Below are 19,506 nucleotides of genomic sequence, written 5' to 3' on the forward strand. Positions count from 1 at the left end.
TTTTACTTTACAATGTATTGAATTTTTAATTATAATAAAATTTATCAACCTATCTTATCATATTCCCAGGAAGTCAATCACTGGTTTCAAAAAAAAAGCTGTTGGACTAGTAATTGACATGTATGTCAATTACTGGGCAGATTGCCGTTTCAAGGACCAGTGATTGACAGCCCCATTTTAATGCTCAATGCTTCTTATAATTAAAAAAAAACCTACATAAATGAAATCTACAAGTAATACTAATTATAACAGAACATTGATAACCACACAAATATATGAACAAATAAGCGAAAAATAAGAAAAAAGGAAAATTATTTTCTTATCAATCCTCCTTAGCAACGGCTTGTTTTTGAACTTTTAACACAAATAACCTTCCACTGATACCAAGGAACCTTCCAATAATTAATATTTTTCTGGAACTGCTGCCCAAAGGCTTCTCAATAACGAAATTGAAAGAATCACCACTAAAAACGGCTCATATCCCTTATAATACCAGTTTATTTCTGGTATGTCAATTACTGGTGCCCAGTCAATTACTGGTGCCCAGTCAATTACTGGTGCCCAGTCAATTACTGGTGCCCAGTCAATTACTGGTGCCCAGTCAATTACTGGTGCCCAGTCAATTACTGGTGCCCAGTCAATTACTGGTGCCCAGTCAATTACTGGTGCCTTCACCCTAATTATTAAATAAAATTACAGATCAAGATTTTGTAAAACAAGGATTTTAAATCGAAAGAAAAAATAAAGTGATTAAAATAACTTTTAAAGCTCCAAAACAAGATTGCTTGGAGGTTGATTTCTATGGATTCCATTATGTTCCTCTCCACAACCTTTCTGTTCTTTGTTTCGTAGTTTCTCACTCTTTTTTGCTTCGAAAACTCTGCTGACCACGACCAACGGTACATTACTAGTGCTAGAGTCCCAGGCGTTAGTTCTTGTTCAGATCCCATGTTCCTGCATCGCAACACCACACTTTAGAACATTGATGACAAGATCAACCTCTTAACATAGTTGCGACCAACAAGATTCTGCTCCAGGGCATAGAGTCTAATTGTCATATTCTTGAATTCTCTGAATCTTCTATCCGCTTCCTGCTTGAAGAGTCCATTCTTTCTTACCGTTGAACACAAGGATTCCCTAGATCTGCCAAATTTTTGGTCTCAGTAATAATCGACGATTAGTTATCGAGTTTTTGTTTAAAACCTATTGGAATTGCAAGACATTACAAGTATTCCAGCACAAGTAATACCTTTAAATCATGTGACAATAACGTAAAACCTGACGTGACCGAAATGTCCAGACATAGTTGTCAGGTCTGCATAAATATGACCGAGATTCTGGTATAATCACATCCTACATCACGAACGACCTCGTGTGAATGGCAATATCGCATATTGAGGCGACCACAGTTGAACTCCTGTCAAAAAATATTTATTCCACCAACTTGCTGTAATTTAGGAAGCAGTGGAAAGCGTTTTTTTATTAATGGCTGACATCATTATTTAGGGTTTAAAGAGTTTTCTGCAGTTTCTGGCCAACAACCCTTCATATCTCTATCGCAAAACTTTACTCCGCCCAGGAACTGTTTGCCAAGAATATATTTCATTTTTTGCGTTTTGGAGCGTTTTTAATCAATGGTACTGAGGAGCAGTGTGCACTATTGTTCTCGCCTACACAAGGGAGGAGGGAGGATAATAATACGACTCCAAATTGGCGCTGGTGCCAGTTTTCTCTTGTATTTCTTGTTTGTTTTTCGTCTATAATTTCTAAACAAAGGTTTGCAGTACTGATTCAAGACTAATATCGTTTTCGCCAACTAGAAGAGCGTATTTACTATGCGATTTTTTACTTTATCGCGATTTTATTAAAAATGAAAATTTACTTTACACGTCAAATACTACGGTTGGTAACAAATAAAGGGACTTTTTACTTATATTTGAAGCATTTCACAGAAAAATTGATTTTATGAAAAATTATAAAAACGCAACATCTAGCAGCGCTCTTTAAAAAATTTCCTTCAAGAAATTTCCAGTTTAACGAACTAAAACTCATAAAAGCTTTCAAATTCGAAGAAAATCAGCTAATCGAATTTTCATCTGAACAGAACCTGAAAACATCTGAAAAGGAATGTTCCTGAATTCTTTGGGTTTTTCTCAAAAAGGGCTCAAAGAATGACGGTAAGGGCGAAGGTAACGCAGATAGTAACATTTCTTTAGTTTAAATAGAATTTATGGGAATCCGAGAGAACTACTCGGCTTATGTGGTAGTTGTTGTTTTCCTTTGGGGGAGAGATAGCTACATGAGCCTGGGCACTCCCTATCAGAACAGTCGAAGGGGCGGTCGCCAAATTTCAGAGCGCACTAGGGTAAAAGTAATATAGTTAATTCTACTTTATCTAAATAGATGTCGCAAACAAGGAAACTGCAGACCTAATTTACGTATTTTTATCTCCTTCAAACTCAGGATTAGTAATAATATGATGTTATCTTCTTGATAACGTTTAAAGAACCTTTATATTTCAAAACTGACATTTTACAGTCCTACCAACAAAGTTAAAAATGCTGGACATTAAAGTATTTTTGACATTTACTGGTTAAAGTCAGGAGTTTGGCACAGTTCTACTCCTGTTTGATACGTGGCCAAATATCAGTACAATCCCCCCTGAATAGCATATTCTATCAGAGGTATATAACGTCAATGATATCAAAGGATGCAGTGCATCTCTTCCAAGATACGGTATGTCATTAATTAGTAGTATACTAAGTAGAATATGTTTAGAGTCATTGGCCGGCCTCTTAAAAGTTTTCTTTCTTATCTGACAACACTGTCGATCACCGGAAGGGCAGGCAGCTACATTCAAACCAGAGACTTCCGCTGGGATTCAAGTGCATGACCACGTAGCTAATATCTAACCTATTAGTGTCGAGAAACGAAAGAAATTAATGAAACAGCATCTTCTCGCAGGTTGTTCTTTGAATCTCCATTGAGGGAGGTGGACTACACTATGTGAATGATATTAATCAGGGTCACCAGGACGACAAAGCTGCGATCACCTACATCTCGTAGAAATGAAAAACATTGTAGAATTGATAGTTATATTTTGTTTAAATTTATAATGATTTCTCTTTTCATGAAAGCGTTCATAATTTGAGAGGATGAAGCAGGTTCGTCTTAGTATGTGCTAAAGAAAAGGGATGCGAACATGCCCCACTAAATGAGAAGCCGCTTCTCCAAAAGCAGGCGAATGTAATTACAGCTACAGTCCAAACACAGCGACTAGATAATAACTGCAGTGGTATAAGGCCAAGTTTGAGTGAATCACAAGCTCTATTTATTTCCAAGTGGCTGAAGAAATTTCACTATCATATGACAATTTAATTAGATTCTCCTTAAGAAACGACCAGCAATCATATTGAAATAAAGTTCGCAGCAACCAGAAGCTATCATATTGATCAGGAAAATTACAGGGAGTAGTCAAGCTCTGCCCAGTATATATAAACATGTTATTTAACTGTACCATAAAAATTAACTCAAGATTTTTCTCAATCAATGTATAAAATTAAATTTTTTTATTTAATTAAAGAAGATAAGAAATCCAAGGTTAACGGCTTTCTCTTATTGCCATTAAAATAATAAAATTTTCTTGAAATTTGGAATTTGTATTTTCTTTTAAGAATTTTGTCCCGCCATTAAATTGATCCGTAGTTTTCCCCCTAAAATATTCTCTGTGTTACAGATAACTTGACTTCCTTCTTCTAGTAAGTTGCACTTCCGGTCATGTTTCATCCTCTGCCATCATGGTATTACCACACATTTCATATTCTTAAATTGTTTGCAGCTATTAGATTGGTACAAAGTTCTAATACTTCAGAGGGGAGCTTAATTTCGCGTATTGTTGGGACTGCAGGAACTTCAAAAGGAATAGATCTGGAGAAAGCTGGATACCCAAGAGTTGAGATGATTCTAACACTTCATTGCGTTCTACTAAAATCGCAGCTAGCAAGTTACATAGGTATATGTAAGTTCTCGGAACATTGGATTTGGAAGAGGTATATCGCCTGGGAGGAATAAAACAATAATTGAGTGCGATTTGAGGAAGGTAAGGAAGGTGAGGCTAACCTGCGATAGTAGCTGTCTGCACTATGAGTAGGAGAGCGACCCAGAGTAGCATAGCTAGAGGGACGGGCCCTGTGCGGCGGCGGCAGCAGCGGCGGCGGGGGCAGCAGCAGCGGCGGCGGGGGCGGTGTCTGACCTGGCTGGTCTCCTCCCTCGGCGCTCCCTCCCCACCACAAACATTCCAACTACCAAGTTCCTGCAACAACAAGACATACACACCCTGTTAGACAACACTCTCTAGCTCTCTCTTAGTAGCACTAGCTCTCTCTCACATTATTCCAATTAAATAATATTTTACTATGAATATGATCTTTAGGATATAACAACTGTTTGAATATCCGACAATAAGTAAATTAATAATAAAAATTGTACAGTCCGAACAAAAACAGAACTACCCAGCAACTCAGGAAGTGCGCTGCCCTTCAAGTTCCGATCCCTGCCTAAGCGCAATTTATTTTCACTTTAATCATAAATGCATTTCTAACATTAATAAATTGTCAAATTCGGTATTAATAAATATAATTTTAAATTTAAAATTATGAGTGGAATTATATTTTAATGATATATGAATGTTTTGACATTTTGTGAGGCAAAAATAACAATGTTTTTTGTTACAACCATGAAATAAAAAATGAAAAGAGTGTTGAGAGCAAAAAGAACGAGTTAGTTGTAGCAGAAATTATCAATTCTATAAGAGACAAGCTCACTGATTGCTTATGCGGAAGGTGGTGTTTTTTTGTATACCAAGAAGTGCGTAAGGAACAGCTGGTGAAACAGGTACCTTACAACCAGCGACGAGAGTAATATGGAATGGCGACAACATTCCACAAAGTGGAGAAGATACCTATTGGTAGCACCACCACCAATCACTCCTACTGGTTCTCTTCGTCAGAAAGGAGATCGCAAGGCTACTCTCTTTTAAGAAATCTAGGAGTTTTATTTGGGCAAGTCCGAGAACCGAGCAAATGTACCAGAGGACTGCGAAGAGAAAGTAAGTTAACAGTGAATTTCCTGTAATGGGTTTGAACGAAAGGAATGGTTTGGATTGATTGGTGACGTAGAAGGAGGAAGCGTCAACTATAGAACGAGGAATTTTTTATAATTTCTGTTAAGAAATAAGAGGAAATGCTTTGAAACTAATCCTGAGGCCAGTATTCTATGTAAATACATTATGTGCGCTTAAATGAAAGTAACATCTATTCAGGCGGAAGCCATTAAATCCATTTGAACGGATCTTCTAAACTAGAATGGAATTTGAATTTGATGGGTAACAACTGGATGAAACTAAATGGCGGTTCCTTTTAGAAATGTGCGCATTAGCAATGCTAAGTAGGGAGTTCGACCTCTCCGAAGTAAGAAACACGCGTTCATCAAAGCTATCGCTCTCTTTTGCAAAACAATTAATCGCCAGGCGCTGAAAGTAGATCCAATTTTCTTTTGGTGCACACACAGTCTACCAATTATTGATTGATTCAAATTGTCTCCAAGTATCCAACATATAAAGAACAGTTAGCATATCTAATTTACTTTATAACAGTACCAGACCATCTCGGCAAGTGAAGCACAAAGTGGCTAAATTTACATTTACTGTTCACAAAGTAAATGTAAATGCGTACTCACTGTGCTGAAACTAATGTTGTACACTATAATTTTGACTTCATTATACCTAATTTAACACTAATAAACACTCTAATTTAACGTCCACGTCACCTAATCGATAGTTGGACGTTAAGCCCCGCCTGAAAAAATAGGTGATCACTTCACTAATAAACACTTCTAGCAGTGCTGGATGATTGGACAGCAGAAAACTTTCACTATATCTCTTTGTCCAGAGTATATCGAGTCATAATTTTCAAAGTTTCAAAATTCCATTTGATAAATTTACCAGAACCACACTTTTATGTTTAAAAAGTGGCTTCTAGGTGCGGTAGAGGTAAATACTTTTCTGAAAATGCTTTGCCTGAAATTACGCGTTATCTGACTTACTGAACAACGTGTTCTTTAGTACGTCTTATTGATTCGATCTATCTTTTGCATAACTTCAACTATTTTAGCACTGCGGTATAAATAAAACCATAAAGAATAAATTTAAATATAAAGCAACATGCAATTCGTTTTTTAGTTTTACACTATTCTAAAGCTAAAGTTAACTGAAGTTGTAAGAAAGAAGTTCTAGCCCCTGTAACTTTAGGGCGAAATTTAGAGAAAGAGTCAAATATATAAACAGACTAATTTATGGCTATTATACCAGGTAGTTTATATATTACATTTAAACAATATATTAAAAGATAAATTTGGCATATCCTGACAGGTAGAATTAGATGAGACTGAACACTTCATGAGAGATAACCATTAGCGGAAACTCAACGTCCAGCATCACTTAGCCCGCTGTTAAAATTTATTTTTTACCAACCTACCTAGAAAGTTACAAAATACAATTACAATGAGAACCCTCGGAATAGTGTGAAAAATTTTGAAAGCAAAATGGTTAAAACCAACATTCAGATTGACAAGTCCATAGCACCCTGATTGTTTCCTGTGAACAATGTTATCAGTTCCTTTTAAGTTGGACATCATTTGATTTACGACCGGTCAATTTATCGCCAGTAGTAGGGAAATGGGGGTTCTGGCACAACTAAAATGTGCACCTTTCTTGTGCAAGATGGCCGCCATCCACACTCCGCCAACACCTACCCCACCAATCCTTATTGAATAATCATCGAATTCAACGAGAGTTTAGGCCAAGTGCCCCCTCCTTATTGACTAATCATCGAATTCGACGAAGGCTTTAGGCCACGCCCCTACCCACTCCTTATTGATCAATCATCGACTAACCTAAATTGTGCAAGATGGCCGATCTCCCAGGCAATCCGAATTCGACGACATCACCTTTACCCACCTCCCCTTCTTAATCGACCAAACCGCAAATTCGACTACACCACCCACGCCCACACCCTTCTCAATCAACCATCAGGAACTAGGGCGAGAACTTTAGGCCACGCACCTTTCCACACCCTTCTTAATCAATTAATCAGCGAATTCGACGACACCACCTTTACTCCACTTCTTAAACGACCAATCAGCGAATTCAACCATCACCCCCCCTTCTGATGTGGGAGTTATACTAATGGATCTGTACTCAAGATAACTATAGCCTACTACTCAGTAAAACAGAGTGTGTAAGATCACAAAAATTCATACGAATAATCTGTTGTTTACTGTGGGAATTATAAGAGCCCAATTTCACAGCAAAACCATGACCCAAAAAAATTTCAACTCCCAATATTTTCTCAACTAATGGATCTGTACTCATGAAAACTATAGTATACTACTCAGTAAAACAGAGTGGGCAAGAGCAAAAAGTTTCATACGAATAATCTGTTGTTTACTGTGGGCCCAATTTCACAGCAAAACCATGAACCAAAAAAATTTGAACTCTCAATATCTTCTCAAGTAATGGATCTGTACTCAAGAAAACTATAGAATACTACTCAGTAAAATAGAATGGGTATCATCACAAAAATTCATACGAATAATCAGTTGTTTACTGTGGGAATTATAAGGGCCCAATTTCACAGCAAAACCATGACTAAAAAAAATTTCAACTCCCAATATCATCTCAACTAATGGATCTGTACTCAAGAAAACTATAGCATACTAATCAGTAAAACAGGGTGTGTAGGAGCAGAAAGTTTCATACGAATAATCAGTTCTTTACTGTGAAAGTTATAAGGGCCCCACTTCACAGCAAAACCATGACCCAAAAAAATTTCAACTCTCAATATCTTCTCAACTAATCGATCTGTACTCAAGAAAACTATAGCATACTACTGAGTAAAACGCAGTGTATATGATCACAAAAATTCATACGAATAATCTGTTGTTTACTTTGGGAATTATAAGGGCACCATTTCACAAGAAAACCATGACCCAAAAAAATTTCAACTCTCAATATCTTGTCAATTAATGGATCTGTACTCAAGATAACTATAGCATACTACTCAGTAAAACAGAGTGTGCAAGAGCAAAAGTTTCATATGAATAATCTGTTATTTACTGTGGACCCAATTTCACAGCAAAACCATGACCCAAAAAAATTTCAACTCTCAATATTATCTCCACTATTGGATGTGTACTCAAGAAAACTATAGTATACTACTCAGTAAAACAAAGTGTGTAAGAGCAGAAAGTTTCATACGAATAATCTGTTGTTTACTAGGAGAATGATAACGGCCCCTTTTGAAAGAAAACCATAACCAAAAAAAATTTCAACATCCAATATCTTCTCAACTAATGGATCTGTACTCAAGAAGACTATAGCATACTACTCAGTAAAACACAATGTGTAAGAGAATAATGTTTCATACGAATAATCAGTTGTTTATTGTGGGCCCAATTTCACAGCAAAACCATGACCCGAAAAAATTTCAACTTTCAATATCTTCTCAACTATTGGATGTGTACACAAGAGAACTATAGCATACTACTCAGTAAAACATAGTGTGTAAGATCACAAAAATTCATACGAATAATCTGTTGTTTATTGTGGGAATTATAAGGGCCCCATTTCACAGCAAAACCATGACCAAAAAAAATTTCAACTCTCAATATCTTCTCAACTAATGGATCTGTACTCAAGATAACTATAGCATACTACTCAGTAAAACCGATTGTAAAACAGCAAAAAGTTACATACGAATAATCTGTTGCTTACTAGGAGAATGATAACGGCCCCTTTTGAAAGCAAAACCATGACCCAAAAAAATTTCAACTTCCAATATCTTCTCAACAAATGGATCTGTACTCAAGAAGACTATAGCATACTACTCAGTAAAACACAGTTTATAAGAGAATAATGTTGCGTACGAATAATCAGTTGTTTATTGTGGGCCCAATTTCACAGCAAAACCATGACCCAAAAATAATTCAACTCTCAATATCTTCTCAACTAATGGATCTGTTTTTAGGATAACTATAGTATACTACTCAGTAAAACAGTGTGTGCAAGAGCAGAAAGGTTCATACGAATAATCTGTTGTTTACTGTGGGCCCAATTTCACAGCAAAACCATGACCCAAAAAAATTTTAACTCTAAATATCATCTTATCTAATGGATCTCTACTCAAGAAAACTATAGCATACTACTCTGTAAAACAGACTGTGTAAGATCACAAAATATGATACGAATAATCAGTTGTTTACTGTGGGAGTTATAAGGGCCCCATTTCACACCAAAACCATGACCCAAAAAAATTTCAACTCGAAATATCTTCTCAACTAATGGATCTGTACTCAAGAAAACTATAGCATACTACTCAGTAAAACAGGGTGTGTGGGAGCAGAAAGCATCATACGAATAATCAGTTCTTTACTGTGAAAGTTATAAGGGCCCCACTTCACAGCAAAACCATGACCCAAAAAAATTTCAACTCTCAATATCATCTCAACTAATGGATCTGTACTCAAGATAACTATAGCATACTACTCAGTAAAACAGAGTGTGTAAGATCACTAAATTTGATACGAATAATCAGTTGTTTCCTGTGAGACTTATAAGGGCCCCATTTCACAGCAAAACCATGACCTAAAAAAATTGCAACTCGAAATATCTTCTCAACTAATGTATCTGTACTCATGAAAACTATAGCATACTACTCAGTAAAACAGGGTGTGTGGGAGCAGAAAGTTTCATACGAATAATCAGTTCTTTACTGTGAAAGTTATAAGGGCCCCACTTCACAGCAAAACCATGACCCAAAAAAATTTCAACTCTCAATATCTTCTCAACTAATGGATCTGTACTCAAGATTACTATAGCACACTACTCAGTAAAACAAAGTGTGCAAGAGCAAAAAGATTCATATGAATAATCTGTTGTTTATTGTGGGGCCAATTTCACAGCAAAACCATGACCCAAAAAAATTTCAACTCTCAATATTATCTCAACTATTGGATGTGTTCTCAAGAAAACTATAGCAAACTACTCAGTAAAACAAAGTTTGTTAGAGCAGAAAGTTTCATATGAATAATCTGTTGTTTACTAGGAGAATTATAACGGCCCCTTTTGACAGCAAAACTATAACCAAAAAAAATTTAAACTCTCAATATCTGTTGAACTAATAGATCTGTATTCAAGATTACTATAGCATACTACTCAGTAAAACAGAGTGTGCAAGGGCAAAAGTTTCATATGAATAATCTGTTGTTAACTGTGCGCCCAATTTCACAGCAAATCCATGACCCAAAAAAATTTCAACTCTCAATATTATCTCAACTATTGGTTGTGTACTCAAGAAAACTATAGGATACTACTCAGTAAAACAAAGTGTGTAAGAGCAGAAAGTTTCATACGAATAATCTGTTGTTTACTAGGAGAATTATAACGGCCCCTTTTGTCAGCAAAACCATGACCTAAAAGAATTTCAACTCTCAATATCTGATGATCTAATGGATCTGTACTCAAGATAACTATAGCATACTACTCAGTAAAACAGTGTTTGCAAGAGCTGAAAGTTTCATACGAATAATCTGTTGTTTACTGTGGGCCCAATTTCACAGCAAAACCATGACCCAAAAAAATTTCAACTCTAAATATCTTCTTATCTAATGGATCTGTACTCAAGAAAACTATAGCATACTACTCAGTAAAACAAACTGTGTAAGATCATAAAAATTCATACGAATAATCTGTTGTTTACTGTGGGAATTATAAGGGCCCCTTTTCACAGCAAAACCATGACCAAAAAAAATTTCAACGCACTATATCTTCTCAACTAATGGATCTGTTGTCAAGAAAACTATAGCATACTACTCAGTAAAACACAGTGTGTAAGAGAATAATGTTTCATACGAATAATCTGTTGTTTACTTTGGGCCAAATTTCACAGCAAAACCATGACCCAAAAAAATTTCAACTCTCAATATCTTCTCAACTATTGGATGTGTACTCAAGATAACTATAGCATACTACTCAGTAAAACAGAGTGTGTAAGATCAAAAAAATTCATACGAATAATATGTTGTTTACTGTGGGAATTATAAGGGCCCAATTTCACAGCAAAACCATGACCCAAAAAAATTTCAACTCCAAATATCTTCTCAACTAATGGATCTGTACTCAAGAAAACTATAGCATACTACTCAGTAAAACAGAGTGTGCAAGAGCAGAAAGTTTCATACGAATAATCTGTTGTTTATTGTGGGAAATATAAGGGCTCCATTTCACAGCAAAACCATGACCCAAAAAAATTTCAACTCTCAATATCTTCTCAATTAATGGATCTATACTCAAGATTACTATAGCACACTACTCAGTAAAACAGAGTGTGCTAGAGCAAAAAGATTCATATGTATAATCTGTTGTTTATTGTGGGGCCAATTTCAAAACAAAACCATGACCCAAAAAAATTTCAACTCTCAATATTATCTCAACTATTGGTTGTGTTCTCAAGAAAACTATAGCAAACTACTCAGTAAAACTACGTTTGTAAGAGCAGAAAGTTTCAAACGAATAATCTGTTGTTTACTAGGAGAATTATAACGGCCCCTTTTGACAGCAAAACTATAACCAAAAAAAATTTAAACTCTCAATATCTGTTGAACTAATGGATCTGTATTCAAGATTACTATAGCATACTACTCAGTAAAACAGAGTGTGCAAGGGCAAAAGTTTCATAAGAATAATCTGTTGTTTACTGTGCGCCCAATTTCACAGCAAATCCATGTACCAAAAAAATTTCAACTCTCAATATTATCTCAACTATTGGTTGTGTTCTCAAGAAAACTATAGCAAACTACTCAGTAAAACAACGTTTGTAAGAGCAGAAAGTTTCATACGAATAATCTGTTGTTTACTGTGGGAATTATAAGGGCCCCTTTTCACAGCAAAACCATGACCAAAAAAAATTTCAACGCAATATATCTTCTCAACTAATGGATCTGTACTCAACAAAAATATAGCGTACTACAAAGTAAAACCGAGTGTGTAAGATCACAAAATTTGATACGAATAATCAGTTGTTTACTGTGGGAGTTTTAAGGGCCCCATTTCACAGCAAAACCATGACCCAAAAAAATTTCAACTCTCAATATCTTCTCAACTAATGGATCTGTACTCAAGAAAACTATAGCATACTACTCAGTAAAACAGGGTGTGTGGGAGCAGAAAGTATCATACGAATAATTAGTACTTTACTGTGAAAGGTATAAGGGCCCCACTTCACAGCAAAACCATGACCCAAAAAAATTTCAACTCTAAATATCTTCTTATCTAATGGATCTGTACTCAAGAAAACTATAGCATACTACTCAGTAAAACAGACTGTGTAAGATCATAAAAATTCATACGAATAATCTGTTGTTTACTGTGCGAATTATAAGGGCCCCTTTACACAGCAAAACCATGACCCAAAAAAATTTCAACGCAATATATCTTCTCAACTAATGGATCTGTACTCAAGAAAACTATAGCGTACAACACAGTAAAAAAGAGTGTGTAAGATCACAAAATTTGATACGAATAATCAGTTGTTTACTGTGGGAGTTATAAGGGCCCCATTTTACAGCAAAACCATGACCCAAAAAAATTTCAACTCGAAATATCTTCTCAACTAATGGATCTGTACTCAAGAAAACTATAGCATACTACTCAGTAAAACAGGGTGTGTGGGAGCAGAAAGTATCATACGAATAATCAGTTCTTTACTGTGAAAGTATAAGGGCCCCACTTCACAGCAAAACCATGACCCAAAAAAATTCCAACTCTCAATATCATCTCAACTAATGGATCTGTACTCAAGATAACTATAGCATACTACTCAATAAAACAGAGTGTGCAACAGCAGAAAGTTTCATACGAATAATCTGTTGTTTACTGTGGAAATTATTAGGGCCCCATTTCACAGCAATACCATGACCAAAAAAAATTTCAACGCAAAATATCTTCTCAACTAATGGATCTGTACTCACGAAAACTATAGCGTACTACACAGTAAAAAAGAGTGTGTAAGATAACAAAATTTGATACGAATAATCAGTTGTTTACTGTGAAAGTTATAAGGGCCCCACTTCACAGCAAAACCATGACCCAAAAAAATTTCACCTCTCAATATCATCTCAACTAATGGATCTGTACTCAAGATAACTATAGCATACTACTCAATAAAACAGAGTGTGCAACAGCAGAAAGTTTCATACGAATAATCTGTTGTTTACTGTGGAAATTATTAGGGCCCTATTTCACAGCAATACCATGACCAAAAAAAATTTCAACGCACTATATCTTCTCAACTAATGGATCTGTTGTCAAGAAAACTATAGTATACTACTCAGTAAAACACAGTGTGTAAGAGAATAATGTTTCATACGAATAATCTGTTGTTTACTTTGGGCCAAATTTCACAGCAAAACCATGACCCAAAAAAATTTCAACTCTCAATATCTTCTCAACTATTGGATGTGTACTCAAGATAACTATAGCATACTACTAAGTAAAACAGAGTGTGTAAGATCAAAAAAATTCATACGAATAATATGTTGTTTACTGTGGGAATTATAAGGGCCCAATTTCACAGCAAAACCATGACCCAAACAAATTTCAACTCCCAATATCTTCTCAACTAATGGATCTGTACTCAAGAAAACTATAGCATACTACTCAGTAAAACAGAGTGTGCAAGAGCAGAAAGTTTCATACGAATAATCTGTTGTTTATTGTGGGAAATATAAGGGCCCAATTTCACAGCAAAACCATGACCCAAAAAAATTTCAACTCTCAATATCTTCTCAATTAATGGATCTGTACTCAAGATTACTATAGCACACTACTCAGTAAAACAGAGTGTGCAAGAGCAAAAAGATTCATATGAATAATCTGTTGTTTATTGTGGGGCCAATTTCAAAACAAAACCATGACCCAAAAAAATTTCAACTCTCAATATTATCTCAACTATTGGTTGTGTTCTCAAGAAAACTATAGCAAACTACTCAGTAAAACAAAGTTTGTAAGAGCAGAAAGTTTCAAACGAATAATCTGTTGTTTACTAGGAGAATTATAACGGCCCCTTTTGACAGCAAAACTATAACCAAAAAAAATTTAAACTCTCAATATCTGTTGAACTAATGGATCTGTATTCAAGATTACTATAGCATACTACTCAGTAAAACAGAGTGTGCAAGGGCAAAAGTTTCATAAGAATAATCTGTTGTTTACTGTGCGCCCAATTTCACCGCAAATCCATGACGCAAAAAAATTTCAACTCTCAATATTATCTCAACTATTGGTTGTGTACTCAAGAAAACTATAGGATACTACTCAGTAAAACAAAGTGTGTAAGAGCAGAAAGTTTCATACGAATAATCTGTTGTTTACTGTGGGAATTATAAGGGCCCCTTTTCACAGCAAAACCATGACCAAAAAAAATTTCAACGCAATATATCTTCTCAACTAATGGATCTGTACTCAACAAAAATATAGCGTACTACAAAGTAAAACAGAGTGTGTAAGATCACAAAATTTGATACGAATAATCAGTTGTTTACTGTGGGAGTTTTAAGGGCCCCATTTCACAGCAAAACCATGACCCAAAAAAATTTCAACTCTCAATATCTTCTCAACTAATGGATCTGTACTCAAGAAAACTATAGCATACTACTCAGTAAAACAGGGTGTGTGGGAGCAGAAAGTATCATACGAATAATTAGTACTTTACTGTGAAAGGTATAAGGGCCCCACTTCACAGCAAAACCATGACCCAAAAAAAATTCAACTCTAAATATCTTCTTATCTAATGGATCTGTACTCAAGAAAACTATAGCATACTACTCAGTAAAACAGACTGTGTAAGATCATAAAAATTCATACGAATAATCTGTTGTTTACTGTGGGAATTATAAGGGCCCCTTTACACAGCAAAACCATGACCCAAAAAAATTTCAACGCAATATATCTTCTCAACTAATGGATCTGTACTCAAGAAAACTATAGCATACTACTCAGTAAAACAGGGTGTGTGGGAGCAGAAAGTTTCATACGAATAATCAGTTCTTTACTGCGAAAGTTATAAGGGCCCCACTTCACAGCAAAACCATGACCCAAAAAAATTTCAACTCTCAATATCTTCTCAACTATTGGATGTGTACTCAAGATAACTATAGCATACTACTCAGTAAAATAGAGTGTGTAAGATCAAAAAAATTCATACGAATAATATGTTGTTTACTGTGGGAATTATAAGGGCCCAATTTCACAGCAAAACCATGACCCAAAAAAATTTCAACTCCCAATATCTTCTCAACTAATGGATCTGTACTCAAGAAAACTATAGCATACTACTCAGTAAAACAGAGTGTGCAAGAGCAGAAAGTTTCATACGAATAATCTGTTGTTTATTGTGGGAAATATAAGGGCCCAATTTCACAGCAAAACCATGACCCAAAAAAATTTCAACTCTCAATATCTTCTCAATTAATGGATCTGTACTCAAGATTACTATAGCACACTACTCAGTAAAACAGAGTGTGCAAGAGCAAAAAGATTCATATGAATAATCTGTTGTTTATTGTGGGGCCAATTTCAAAACAAAACCATGACCCAAAAAAATTTCAACTCTCAATATTATCTCAACTATTGGTTGTGTTCTCAAGAAAACTATAGCAAACTACTCAGTAAAACAAAGTTTGTAAGAGCAGAAAGTTTCAAACGAATAATCTGTTGTTTACTAGGAGAATTATAACGGCCCCTTTTGACAGCAAAACTATAACCAAAAAAAATTTCAACGCAATATATCTTCTCAACTAATGGATCTGTACTCAACAAAAATATAGCGTACTACAAAGTAAAACAGAGTGTGTAAGATCACAAAATTTGATACGAATAATCAGTTGTTTACTGTGGGAGTTTTAAGGGCCCCTTTTCACAGCAAAACCATGACCCAAAAAAATTTCAACTCTCAATATCTTCTCAACTAATGGATCTGTACTCAAGAAAACTATAGCATACTACTCAGTAAAACAGCGTGTGTGGGAGCAGAAAGTATCATACGAATAATTAGTACTTTACTGTGAAAGGTATAAGGGCCCCACTTCACAGCAAAACCATGACCCAAAAAAATTTCAACTCTAAATATCTTCTTATCTAATGGATCTGTACTCAAGAAAACTATAGCATACTACTCAGTAAAACAGACTGTGTAAGATCATAAAAATTCATACGAATAATCTGTTGTTTACTGTGGGAATTATAAGGGCCCCTTTACACAGCAAAACCATGACCCAAAAAAATTTCAACGCAATATATCTTCTCAACTAATGGATCTGTACTCAAGAAAACTATAGCATACTACTCAGTAAAACAGGGTGTGTGGGAGCAGAAAGTTTCATACGAATAATCAGTTCTTTACTGCGAAAGTTATAAGGGCCCCACTTCACAGCAAAACCATGACCCAAAAAAATTTCAACTCTCAATATCTTCTCAGCTAATGGACCTGTACTCAAGATAACTATAGCATACTACTCAGTAAACAGAGTGTGCAACAGCAGAAAGTTTCATACGAATAATCTGTTGTTTACTGTGGAAATTATTAGGGCCCTATTTCACAGCAAAACCATGACCAAAAAAAATTTTAACGCACTATATCTTCTCAACTAATGGATCTGTACTCAAGATAACTATAGCATACTACTCAATAAAACAGAGTGTGCAACAGCAGAAAGTTTCATACGAATAATCTGTTGTTTACTGTGGAAATTATTAGGGCCCTATTTCACAGCAATACCATGACCAAAAAAAATTTCAACGCACTATATCTTCTCAACTAATGGATCTGTTGTCAAGAAAACTATAGCATACTACTCAGTAAAACACAGTGTGTAAGAGAATAATGTTTCATACGAATAATCTGTTGTTTACTTTGGGCCAAATTTCACAGCAAAACCATGACCCAAAAAAATTTCAACTCTCAATATCTTCTCAACTATTGGATGTGTACTCAAGATAACTATAGCATACTACTCAGTAAAACAGAGTGTGTAAGATCAAAAAAATTCATACGAATAATATGTTGTTTACTGTGGGAATTATAAGGGCCCAATTTCACAGCAAAACCATGACCCAAAAAAATTTCAACTCCCAATATCTTCTCAACTAATGGATCTGTACTCAAGAAAACTATAGCATACTACTCAGTAAAACAGAGTGTGCAAGAGCAGAAAGTTTCATACGAATAATCTGTTGTTTATTGTGGGAAATATAAGGGCCCAATTTCACAGCAAAACCATGACCCAAAAAAATTTCAACTCTCAATATCTTCTCAATTAATGGATCTGTACTCAAGATTACTATAGCACACTACTCAGTAAAACAGAGTGTGCAAGAGCAAAAAGATTCATATGAATAATCTGTTGTTTATTGTGGGGCCAATTTCAAAACAAAACCATGACCCAAAAAAATTTCAACTCTCAATATTATCTCAACTATTGGTTGTGTTCTCAAGAAAACTATAGCAAACTACTCAGTAAAACAAAGTTTGTAAGAGCAGAAAGTTTCAAACGAATAATCTGTTGTTTACTAGGAGAATTATAACGGCCCCTTTTGACAGCAAAACTATAACCAAAAAAAATTTCAACGCAATATATCTTCTCAACTAATGGATCTGTACTCAACAAAAATATAGCGTACTACAAAGTAAAACAGAGTGTGTAAGATCACAAAATTTGATACGAATAATCAGTTGTTTACTGTGGGAGTTTTAAGGGCCCCTTTTCACAGTAAAACCATGACCCAAAAAAATTTCAACTCTCAATATCTTCTCAACTAATGGATCTGTACTCAAGAAAACTATAGCATACTACTCAGTAAAACAGGGTGTGTGGGAGCAGAAAGTATCATACGAATAATTAGTACTTTACTGTGAAAGGTATAAGGGCCCCACTTCACAGCAAAACCATGACCCAAAAAAAATTCAACTCTAAATATCTTCTTATCTAATGGATCTGTACTCAAGAAAACTATAGCATACTACTCAGTAAAACAGACTGTGTAAGATCATAAAAATTCATACGAATAATCTGTTGTTTACTGTGGGAATTATAAGGGCCCCTTTACACAGCAAAACCATGACCCAAAAAAATTTCAACGCAATATATCTTCTCAACTAATGGATCTGTACTCAAGAAAACTATAGCATACTACTCAGTAAAACAGGGTGTGTGGGAGCAGAAAGTTTCATACGAATAATCAGTTCTTTACTGCGAAAGTTATAAGGGCCCCACTTCACAGCAAAACCATGACCCAAAAAAATTTCAACTCTCAATATCTTCTCAGCTAATGGATCTGTACTCAAGATAACTACAGCATACTACTCAGTAAACAGAGTGTGCAACAGCAGAACGTTTCATACGAATAATCTGTTGTTTACTGTGGAAATTATTAGGGCCCTATTTCACAGCAAAACCATGACCAAAAAAAATTTCAACGCACTATATCTTCTCAACTAATGGATCTGTACTCAAGATAACTATAGCATACTACTCAATAAAACAGAGTGTGCAACAGCAGAAAGTTTCATACGAATAATCTGTTGTTTACTGTGGAAATTATTAGGGCCCTATTTCACAGCAATACCATGACCAAAAAAAATTTCAACGCACTATATCTTCTCAACTAATGGATCTGTTGTCAAGAAAACTATAGCATACTACTCAGTAAAACACAGTGTGTAAGAGAATAATGTTTCATACGAATAATCTGTTGTTTACTTTGGGCCAAATTTCACAGCAAAACCATGACCCAAAAAAATTTCAACTCTCAATATCTTCTCAACTATTGGATGTGTACTCAAGATAACTATAGCATACTACTCAGTAAAACAGAGTGTGTAAGATCAAAAAAATTCATACGAATAATATGTTGTTTACTGTGGGAATTATAAGGGCCCAATTTCACAGCAAAACCATGACCCAAAAAAATTTCAACTCCCAATATCTTCTCAACTAATGGATCTGTATTCAAGAAAACTATAGCATACTACTCAGTAAAACAGAGTGTGCAAGAGCAGAAAGTTTCATACGAATAATCTGTTGTTTATTGTGGGAAATATAAGGGCCCAATTTCACAGCAAAACCATGACCCAAAAAAATTTCAACTCTCAATATCTTCTCAATTAATGGATCTGTACTCAAGATTACTATAGCACACTACTCAGTAAAACAGAGTGTGCAAGAGCAAAAAGATTCATATGAATAATCTGTTGTTTATTGTGGGGCCAATTTCAAAACAAAACCATGACCCAAAAAAATTTCAACTCTCAATATTATCTCAACTATTGGTTGTGTTCTCAAGAAAACTATAGCAAACTACTCAGTAAAACAAAGTTTGTAAGAGCAGAAAGTTTC

The 19,506-nt window shown here is 35.2% G+C and overlaps 1 protein-coding gene across 7 annotated transcripts in view; it reads right to left on the reverse strand.

Annotated features, from left to right (window-relative positions):
- LOC141447628 (uncharacterized) overlaps window positions 1-19,506 on the reverse strand; it is a 145,413-nt gene that overhangs the window by 39,186 nt on the left and 86,721 nt on the right. For 3 of the 7 annotated variants that reach the window (XM_074115373.1, XM_074115376.1, XM_074115372.1), the window contains one exon: window positions 4,120-4,312. The exons of the other annotated variants lie outside the window; for them this stretch is intronic. In XM_074115373.1, the coding sequence (XP_073971474.1) occupies window positions 4,120-4,171 (52 nt within the window). In that variant the 5' untranslated portion in view covers window positions 4,172-4,312. The remainder of the gene's footprint in view (window positions 1-4,119; window positions 4,313-19,506) is intronic. 7 annotated transcript variants of the gene reach the window in all.

Source organism: Rhodnius prolixus, unplaced genomic scaffold (genome assembly GCF_049639745.1).
Source record: "Rhodnius prolixus isolate KJV_2025 unplaced genomic scaffold, Rpr scaffold_7, whole genome shotgun sequence".
NCBI classification, from domain to species: domain Eukaryota; kingdom Metazoa; phylum Arthropoda; class Insecta; order Hemiptera; family Reduviidae; genus Rhodnius; species Rhodnius prolixus.